An 11,061-nucleotide genomic window follows, 5' to 3' on the forward strand; every position below is an offset into this window, starting at 1 on the left:
GGGTACTAGGTCAAATTATAGAAAAACATTCTAAGCAGTCTTTAGACCTATTATCTACCTAATGCACATGAAAATTCGTCAGAAAGTTGGTCTTTACATAAAATCTCGGTAATGACAAAAAAAAAAAACTCGATTGCCTAGGTCAATATCTAGGATACACAACTTCTACTTTGATGAACAGTTTACAAAAGTGTAATGACGGTAGGTATAACACAAATATTCTCTGACGGACAGACAAAGCTAAAGTTATACCCTACCACTAAGTGATGGCATAATAAGCCAGACCTTATCATCATTATGATCGTGTTTTTGTTCCGTACATAATATGATAAAAGTATGTTGAAATGGTCCCTATGAAATATCGATCGTCCTAGATGTCCACTTCGTCAGTTCGCAAATGTCTATTAGCACAATTTCACTAATTAAAAAATAAAATCGCAATAAATCTTTAAAATGCAGATATTTACCTTTAAAGGTTTTAAAGATTATCAGACGTTTTCAAACTTCATACCTTACCTCTTCGTGAATTTTATAATATATATTAATATTACGACTGATAGACATTTTAAGTATGTTCTCTTATATCGAAGAGAATGTTGTACTGGCATGCAATATGTTTTGTGAAAAATGCCCCTAGGGACGCTTGTAACTCTTGTTTCAAGTGGGGGCACTCAGTCCCTTAAACGACCGCTAGAGCTAAAAATAAAATCTATATGAAGATCCCCTGGAAGCATAGATTGCAACTAAGCAAAATAATAGAAGACTGGGTTTGATTGAGCCTGTTCATGAAAGGTAAATGAATGGGAAATACCTCTCACGCCCTCTAGCACCGGCTTAAGCGAAACTCTATAACAGTGATATTGAATGAACTCTATGATCCTAAAGGACCAGAAAACAAAACAGACACGTAAAACAGCTTCATCTCATAAGCCCCTTGATAGATTTTCATCAAACTTGGCTCCGTTTAGGGACCGCTTGGCCTAATAATAGAAATATGTTTAAACAACCTTTCTCATGAACATGCTTGATGGAACTTCATCAAACAAAGTCTGTAAGACAACTGTAAAGTCCACTCCCGAATTTGTTCAAATGTTGATATTTGGTCCAGTTTAGGGGCCGCTAGAGCTCAATATAGAAATACTTCATCTACCGCTACCCGCTTGATGGATCTTCATCAAACTTAAGTGCTGTGTGGCGGCCGTAAAAAGTCGCCCCGACTTCATCTCAGTGTTGTTATATTTTCTGGTCCTTCGGGATCATTGATTTCAACTCATTTAGATTTGAAGATTGAATACTGCTTAAGCCGGTGCTAGGGGGCGTGGGCAGTGTTGCATTTTCCATTACTGCTCATGAACAGACTCAATCAAACCGAGTCTGCAATTTTCACTGTTTGCCTTGTTCTCGGTGCTTCCGAGGGATCTACTTTCCAGATTTTAGTCTGCAGCATTATTGTATCGTCCTCTCCTAATTTTTTGTCCCCGCATTTTTCGAAGGAAAAAAGTGATACGTGAAAATGAGTTGCGTCCTTCTGTCCGTCCGTCTGTCCGTCCGTGCCTCTAAACTGGGTTTTGGGGCCATTTTAGTAGCCCAGAGGTGAATGGGGGCCTTTTATAAACAAGGGGCCATGGCCCTTTGATTTTTGCTGTAAATGAATCATAGGGCCTCAGGGGAGGTAAAATGTGTTTTCAAGATATGGCCCATTACACAATGTGTCCGAAACTGGGGGTGGAGGGTGGGGGGGGGGGGGGGGGGAAGGAGACCCTTAAGGGGCCTTTTTGGTTGTTAAGCAGGTTATTTGGGGCCATTGTTGGCCCCTTAAAATGGCTCTTTGGCTGTTGGCCCACAAACCTGAAGTAGTGGACCGTCCGTCTTTCGTAATTTGTGTCCAGTCCTTTACTCTGCCATCCATAAAGGGATTTAGCGTATATTTGACACAAATGATGCCTCGCGAGCAAGAACCAGACACCTAGCTCAGTGGTTAAGGTCACACTTAGAGGTTATTATAATGAGAGGGTCTGTTTCATAACTCTGCCATTCATAAATGAATTTCAAAATTACTGGATGTATACAGATATTTCCCATAATAAGACAACGTGTTGTTGCAAGGCCCAGGCCCTTATCTCAAAGGTAAAGGTCTAACTTAGAGATTAGAGATAATAGGTTATTTTGTCTGGTGGTAACTTTACTTTACATGGATGGATATTCGTGTAACTTGGCACAAACATACAACATAGCAAAATGATATGTAAAAAACAGACCTCTAGCCCAAGGTCAATGTCACACTTTGAGATAAAAGAGTTTTGGTAATATTTTTTTGTCTGGTTTATAACTTTTTTTGTACATGGATGAGTATTCAAATAATTTGGTTTAAATATTCACCATTACAAGACAATGTGTCATGTGCAATATCAATACCCATCTATCAAAGATAAAGGTCACAGACACGACACCCAAATTAACTTTCTCATTTATTACTTCCCTTATTTAATAGAGTACAATACATGTGACTTTTTCTTCAAATTTCAGACTAAGATAAAAATGAAATTATGTTTAAAGTAAGATGACTGGTATTGGTAGATATAAAATATCTATTAAAGTAGTAGATTTCCAGAATGCATATATTATATAATATATATATTTAAATAGAGGTACGTATGTAGGTATACGAGGGTCATTCTAGAATTAATGACAATCGTGCTGGAATGTTGTACACAGTATGTGTACATATTTCGAATTTACTTATTCGCCCTTATATTGACTTCAACGCAAATCCAAATCCATTTTTTCATCCCTCAAAATGTTTTGAATGATGGCACTTTTGTGAGTCGCATCCTAATCATGGATCAAATGGAGACTGCGAAGACCATTCCTTGGATGCATTTATTTTGTATTTTCGTTTGACAGTTTTCAGCATTTTGTCTTTATAAAACCTTCCAGTGACTGACAGTCCTGACGGTGTAGGAATTTGTACAACAGTACTTCTTGAGTTAAAGAAGAAGAAACAAAAAACCTTTTGACACTGAATTACTGATCAACGGTCATCTTTTCGCATCCACTGTCTGTGGCTCATAAAGGTATATTCAAGTCTCATCTCCTGCCAGGACCTGTGACATTGAGCGATCATCTAAATTTGAGAAAGAGCCCTATCTTTAAGAACGGCCTGGTCATTTTTAAATTTACCTACCAACCTGTAAACATGTGATATCTGCCTTGCATGTATTTTCAGAGAACAATGTACTTTAATGTATGCTCTAATTTCAGATTTTTGTTCGTTTTTTTTATAACCACAGGAATCTTCCTTAGTGTATATAACTACACCTAATAGAAAACTGAATTTCTCTGTAAAGGCAGATGAATTTCAGTAAAACGTTGCAGGATTATAAAGGATTAATTCATTAATCATCCATGTAAGACACGAGTTTCTTGCATGTCAAACTTCTACGGAAGCGCGCGATTGTCATTACTTTTAGAATGGCCCTCGTACGCAGCAATTGACTGACACTGATACGAGGTTTTTAGGGCGATTATTCTCGTGTCTTTCTTAATTTTCGCATCGAAATTAAAATTCCGCTTAACTGATGATACATGGTTGTGGTTGCGAGAATTAGTAAAACCTCGCATTGTTGTATTGTCGCCCGATGTTAGGGATTATTTCTTACTATAGCACATTGGATGAAATTTTCTGTTGCACCGTTAAAAAAGGAAATGACCAGAGACTGTCATTGGAAATTTGGTGTATTGATGCATAACACCCGGGAAGAACTATATCATTAGTTTATCATAAGCGACAGTGCGACAGTGCGAGGTTTTCAAATTCCCAATGCTTGAATTAAGAAAGAGATATGAAACTTAAGACGATAATTATCGACTCAAAACCTCGCGAGGATTGTGAAATCTCGCATGTATATATGCTTTTTGGACAAGGCGAATTATCTCATTGTTGTGTGTTGGTGAGCCGAGAATTAAAGTGGCACGAACAGGTTTCCGTATATTTGTGATAAAATATTGCATTATATTTTCATTTCTTTTATCTTACCAATTCAGAGATAACATCGCACTAAATCTGTAAAATACAGATATTTACATTTGGAAGCATTCACCCATTATAGATTTCGAGACTTTTTCAAACTAAATACCTCTTCGTGGTCGGAGGGAGGGGGGCGTTAATAACTTGATTTAATTTACAATTTCTTGTTTCAAACGGGGGGCACTCGGTCCCTGTTAGGGGCCACTTGAGCTAAAAGTAGAAAAACCAATGAACAACTTTATCTCATAAATCACTGGAAAGATCTTCGTAAAATTTATTCTGTTGCATTATTACAAAATTCTCTCCTAAATTTATTCAGACGGGGACACTCGGTCGATTCTAGGGCATTTATACCTAAACCTATAAATACTTGTAAGTTATTTCCTCTCCCTAACTTTTTGATGTATCTTTTTCGAACTTCGTTTGGAGCATTATAATAATTGTAAGGTATTCTCCATATTGTGTACAAATGGTGGTACTCTGTCACTTTTAGGGGCCGTTTGAGCTAAAAGAACAGTCATTCATATAAACAATTCCTCACATAAACCAAGGTAATTTACATCCTTAACTGGGGACAGTGTTTGACCATCCATGTAGTTTATAGGGGAACTGGGTGGGCTTTCTGCTACGTGTGATGTGAAGGACCTTGCACTTGCTGGGGTTAAATTCAATATCCCACATTTTCCCCAAGTTTCTAAGTTTAGAAGATCATTTTGTAACCTTTGGCAATCTGTGAGGTACACGGCTGTGTCATCTGCAAATAGCCGTACCTGGGAGGTGACTGTATCAGGGAGATCGTTAATGTACAGTAGGAAGAGCAGGGGCCTCAGGACAGAGCCCGGGGGACCCCTGATGTGACAGGGACTTGATCAGACATATGACCGTTGACCACGACAGACTGGAATCTGCCTATTAGGAAGGACCTGATCAAAAACACGGTTCGTTTGGGGATACAATGTTCTTGGAGTTTGAATAATAATTTAAGGGGGTTGGCCTTGTCGAAGGCTTTACTGAAGTCAAGTAGGATAAGGTCGGTTTGTTTGCCAGAGGAAAGATTCCTTGATATTTCATCAACAAGTTCTGTTAGCTGGGTCTCACAGGACCGTTTTTCCCGGAACCCTTGTTGCAGCTCATATAGAATGTTCTGTTTTGAGAAGTGTGTGGATAGGCTAGAAGCAATAACATGTTCTAAGAGTTTGCACAGAACACACGCTAGAGATATAGGCCTATAGTTTGCGGGGTCACTAGCATCACATTTTTTAAACTGTGCGGCAACATTTGCCTTCGTCCATTCCGATAGGAGTCGACCAGTATTTAGGGATCTTTGAAAAATCAGTAATACTATGTCATGGATCTCATATGGAACTCCTTCAGGACAATGGGTTTAATCAAATCTAGGCTAGTAGCCTTATCCACCTTTAGGTTTTGGATGCGTTTCAGGATACCTCAGGGGTCAAAGACAATATCAGCCATAGTTGGGTATTTGGTTTTTATTCTTACATAGTTGGGTCAGTGAGAGTGCAGAAACCCCGAAAAAAAAAACAGACTGAAACTGTTTATTTAGGATGTTTGCTTAACCAATGCATTCCGAGTCAATTTTACTGTTTGATGTCAAGAATGTTCTTGATGTATGTTTCATAACATAACATATTTTTTGTTTGATGAGGTGTTTGATAGTTTTGAATTTGCTATAATACTGATTTTGACATCTGTGCAACTTGACCTCTTGATATTGAATAAGATTTTTGTTTCAAGACAACAATGTTATAATTCTTTTTGTATCAAATAATCAGGATTGTCCTATGGAAATGCATTTACACATTGCACTCTTTGTCAACGCCAAATATGTGTATTTCATAACAGATATAGCAACTTGGGGGATAACATGTTAAAGATTATAGACTCAACTGTTACATACAACAGTTTATATTTTGGTTCTATCTTTACTCAATTGTCTGTCTCTAACCATTATGAATATGTGTTTATCACTGACATTAATGTATATGTAAAACATTTACATGACACACACTGGTTGAAGTTGGTATCTATATCTAATCTGTTTCTATTGCTTCATTAACAGACTCGATAAGCAGATCTTATGAAAGCACAGAACAAAGGAAAAAACAAAACATGTGATTGAGTTTTTCTAATGCAAAAATGAAATGTGCAACATGCCTGACACATCTACTGTTAGAAATATTATTTTCTTTCATGCAAGAACTCCCATTACAGTTGATACATTAACTTGTCAGAAGTCTATCTACTGTCTTACCGATTGAACATTGTCATATATTCAAGATGTCTTACCGATTAAACATTGTCATATATTCAAGATGCCAAAAAACTACACAGAGGAAGATCTTTCCCGAGCAGTTTCAGCTGTGAAAAGAAATCAGTTAACTGTGACTCAGGCTGCCAAAGAATATGGCCTTCCTCGGACAACACTTACCGACCATGTAAAGAATCCTGAAACCAGGACAAAGAAAGGTCCACAAAAACAGCTTACTAAGGAAGAATCGGATGGTCTAGTGGCATTCGTACTGTACATGGCGGGACACGGGTTTCCGATGACCAGACTAATGGTTCGATGCTACGTTCAGGAGATCGTACGACGTTCCGGTACATTTAAACTTTTTTGAAGATATAAATGTGTAAATTTTGGCAAATAATAATAAAAAACTGCGTCTTTTTTAATGCAATATTTAGGCCTAACGGATTTTCATTTCATTTTTTGTACTTAGAAAATTGATTCAGTTTCACCCTGTCTCTTATTGCAGTTCTGACAGCCTCTAATTCAACACAAATGGTGAAAGATTATTTTGATTGAGTAAAGTATATTTAACAGTTTGTAACACTTCGTTTGTAACGCATGTTTATAACATTTCGTTTGTAACGCATGTTTAAATGGTTTATAGGTCGTACAACGTTATTTAACTTAGAAAAAGGTCCAAGTGACGAATGGTTCAGGAAACTTAAAGCTGACTATCCACAGCTGGCCTTCAGAAAACCTGAGAACCGCGACAGGGGTAGGAGCAGAATGTCCAATAAGAAGGTCGTCAACGACTTTTTTCAGTTCTGGTCTGATACGCTGCAAAAACATGGCTTACTAGATAAACCATCACAGGTGCGCAAATATTTAAAATTCGTCATTTTACAGATAAATGTATTTCACTACCAGCGAAATTTTAGATTAGTGACACTATTTGTATTATATGACGTATTCGATTCCGATGTGAAAAAAAACCAACAAAAAAACTCTGAAAATCAGATCTATATCTTTCTTCGTTTCTAACTATTTTAGGTTTACAACTGTGATGAAACCGGCTGGTCTGGTAAGGAAACTGCTCGCGGGAAAGTTATAGGGCCAAGGACAGGTCACGTGTTCCAGCAGAAGGTAATGACAGCTGATCACCTCACAGCACATTTATGTGTTTCGGCAGACGGGATATATATCCCAACCATGGTGATTTTTAAAGGTGGAATGCCACATCGCAATTACAAGGATGGCTTGCCAGGTACCAGTAGTATTTTCTTAACTAACACATTATCTTCCCGTTTATTTTCTCAGTAACCTTTGATGTTCCCAAATTTTACTAAACTTACACGTGTCAGTAGGTCGGTCTGTCACTTTATTTCTGAACTTTATTTTCAAATAATAGCAATAAGTTAGCACAAAACCTTTTTGTACTACACGTTTTGTAGCTGCTTTTGGTCAATTTGTCAGTATTTTTTATATCCCGCTGTTTTAATGTTTCAGGATCATGACTTTTTGCTACTTCAGAAAGTGGATATATGGATTCTGAATTATTTTTTGAGTGGTTTGAGAAAGCATTCTTGCCTAACTGCGGGAGAGCTCGTCCAGTGCTGCTTCTCATGGACAATCATGATTCTCACATCTCTCTGCCTTTGATTGAGAAAGCTAGAACAGAGGGTGTTATTCTGGTAGGGTTACCTTCGCATACAACACACTTCTTGCAGCCACTCGATGTCCGTGTTATCGGACCACTTAAGAAAAAGGTTGGCACACTAGCTTCAAGTGTTGGCTTTGCACGGCCAGGTTGTACCATTGGTAAGTCTCGACTGCCAGTACTACTGAGCTATGCAATTGACAGTACACCCCCGACAACAGTCAAAGAAGCTTTCAGACTTGCTGGCATAATGCTAGTCAACCCTGAGGTAATCGACGTGAGTCAACTAATTCCCCCTACCTTTGCTGGTGACACTGTGTGTGATGAATCAGAAGAGCCCACTCAGACGTGCGAAACCTGTGGACAGTTTATCGGCCAGAATCCTTTAGTAAAAAGGAGAGTCGTGCCAGCTTCTCTGGCAGAAGTTCTTGTACCGCTACCAGCAAAACCATTGTCAGAGAAGAAAAAGATGGGCAGAGTTGTTATAAGCGGCAGGGTGATATCGGGAGACGAGATGTTGCAAGTATTAAAGGTAGTTTGAGTATCAAAGTTAGTATGATAAAGAGTAAAACGCACACACTGTACATAAGTAAAATTTACTGAATAGCTTTGAGCGCATCGTGTAATTTTCTCACAAAATACTGTTTTGATGACATTTCACTATATAGATGCTTTGTTCGGCTCGAGTGGAGTTGTGCTAGGTTGGATCTCACGAGGCGTGCGAGCGCTGAATATGATCCGACTTCGCAAAATCCACGAGGGCCGAATACAATATCACAGATCTGGCTACAGTTATAATGATTCCTTTATGATATACATCTACATTTTGTTTCAGGGTTTGTTGCTTTGTAAAAGAACGAAATCTCCAATGTTAATCGATATTAAAATGAAACTAAGTTAAGTTTTCATGTGCGCTGTTTATAGAACTGTGGCAGGTTATGCATATTAATGAAAGTAGGCCTGTAGCATACAATACAGAAGGTACAATACGGAATTTAAAGGATATAATACGGATATTTTTCTGCCTGTCCATATTTAATTGTGAAATACAAATCGAGTTTTCACAAAATTTATATAGGTATATGACTAATAATATCTGTCGTCATGTGTTTACGAATCGGATAGAAATATCCGTCCCGAGGGCACCTGCGCATTGGGCGGTAATGAGGCTTGCACATACCCTCTCCTTTTTCCTTGTTGTTGCTATTGACTCGATATTTGATGTTACATGTATTTGAAGGAAAGAGAGGATGCCCAGATAAAAAAGCAGGAAGAGAAAAAAGTACGTGATGAAGAGAGAGAAATAAGACGCAAGAAGAAGTTAGAGGATTATGAAATGAAGGCTGAAAAACGAAGAAGGAAAGAGGCATAGAAAGCTGAAAAGGAGCAGGAGAAGTTGAAAGAGAAGGAAAGAAAGGAAAATATGGAAAACTGGCAGAGAAGAAATACACGTGCGGAGTTTGTGATGTAAGAGGACGACTTAATGATGAAATGTATGGAATTGAATAGTATGGGTGTGACAATGACACGTGCAAAACAACCGGTTGGTATCAATTTGAATGTTTGTCTGACAGTGAAAAGGCAGTGATAAGGGAAAGTCTAGATGATGAAGATGTCAGGTGGTACTGTAAGGCTTGTTTTCCTCGTCTGTACGAGGAGGAGTAGATTTATTGAATGAACGTAATATGAATGTCGACCAGTACCTAAGACTACGCAAATTTTAAACTGTGAATACCGTGGTGTATCTTTAAATTGACAACATCTTTTGTGATATTTTCCGTTTTCTTTCTTGACAGACTTTTGTTAATTGTTTATTAAATATTACAGATGTTTTATAGTTTAAACTAGCACTGTAGAGTACCACCATCGTGGTCAATAGAGCTCCGTTGACTGGCTGATTATTAAACCTGTTACTAGTCATATGTTAGTTAGTATAGTTACATATAATTTGAACAGTGTTACCATATCATTTGCTGTCATCAATCCAAAATATTAACAGTAAAGAAATTCTCATCGTATCAGGTAAGAATTTTATTTTATAGAGTTGTTTTACAACACACTAAATTAAACACGTGAACCTTCAAACTTCTTTTGTATTTATTTATTTCATCAGAAAGATTAGGAAAAACACGGATGGTGCTTTTCTAGTCGTATTCACTGTCAAAATATACATAAATAATAAAACAAAAATCGGTGACGGAAACTGCTTCTGTAGTCAACTGATTCAGCTCTATTTATACACCCCTTTTGGAGCCCCTCTGTGTGTTATCACGTGCGCCAGACACTATCGATATTTATGTTTTCGAAAAGCAGAAGAGCTAAGGTATTTTCTTCTTTTGGGAAGATTTTATAGAACTGAAACGTTCAAGAAAAAATACATTCAAAAACATTCATTTTATGACGGAAACTGCTTCGATACCAGTAACTGAAGCGGATCTCTATCATACATAATCTTTAGACTATTTGATTAAAACAGAACAGAAAATATAACAGTGTAGGGAGACTCTACAGCTACCAGTAAGCACCTTTGAAAATATTCTCTTCGTTGAGTACTTGGTTTGGTCAAGTCTGTTTCTACTTCAAGGTCACATGATTAGACATTGCAGATATTAATATCACCAAGAAACAATCGAGACAATATAAAAAATATGTTTAATTTCTGTCTTGAAACATACCCTGTTGAACGTAAAAGCATATGAACTGCTGCGCCCTGGCCTGATATGATTTTAAACAACTGCAGAAAGAATTCAACTTGTCAAAAGAAATTAAGATATGTCAGCAAAAAGAGAAAAAGGAAGATACAGTACAGAAATAGAGACATTATAATGAGAAAGACAATTTCATTTGGATTAAGAACTTCCTTAGTCGATTGGTTAATGTTGCTAACTTCAAATCAGTTACCTTTCCCACCCCATAGTTGATGTCCTCAACAAGTTTGTCCTGATATCTGAGCGATACATGTGAAGCCGTGAGACTGACATCTTGAGCAAATTACTCGGGTGATTCTTAGATTTTACAAATTATCCTTAGACGTACCTCTAGACATTTTAGGCAATTTGGGTTTTCAGTTCCAAAAATAGTGATCAAAAACTACTATGGAACTACTCATTGACAAATACATAAAAA

At 37.5% G+C, this 11,061-nt stretch overlaps 1 protein-coding gene across 1 annotated transcript; it reads left to right on the forward strand.

The window, feature by feature from the left end:
• Window positions 1-6,332: 6,332 nt before the first annotated feature.
• Window positions 6,333-8,558, forward strand: LOC128558830 (uncharacterized). The gene is made up of 4 exons (XM_053549041.1): window positions 6,333-6,646; window positions 6,943-7,151; window positions 7,329-7,542; window positions 7,785-8,558. The coding sequence occupies exons 1-4, from the start codon at window positions 6,361-6,363 to the stop codon at window positions 7,790-7,792; spliced, it is 717 nt and encodes a 238-aa protein (XP_053405016.1). The 5' UTR covers window positions 6,333-6,360; the 3' UTR covers window positions 7,793-8,558.
• Window positions 8,559-11,061: the final 2,503 nt, after the last annotated feature.

The sequence above is a fragment of the Mercenaria mercenaria genome, chromosome 7 (assembly GCF_021730395.1).
Source record: "Mercenaria mercenaria strain notata chromosome 7, MADL_Memer_1, whole genome shotgun sequence".
NCBI lineage: Eukaryota > Metazoa > Mollusca > Bivalvia > Venerida > Veneridae > Mercenaria > Mercenaria mercenaria.

Excerpts from the sequence above, each read along its gene's own strand:
- LOC128558830 (XM_053549041.1), top strand. The coding sequence starts at position 6,361 with ATGCCAAAAAACTACACAGAGGAAGATCTTTCCCGAGCAGTTTCAGCT. Across the intron at positions 6,647-6,942 it reads GGAGATCGTACGACGTTCCG|GTCGTACAACGTTATTTAAC; the intron begins GTACATTTAAAC and ends AATGGTTTATAG. Across the intron at positions 7,152-7,328 it reads TACTAGATAAACCATCACAG|GTTTACAACTGTGATGAAAC; the intron begins GTGCGCAAATAT and ends TAACTATTTTAG.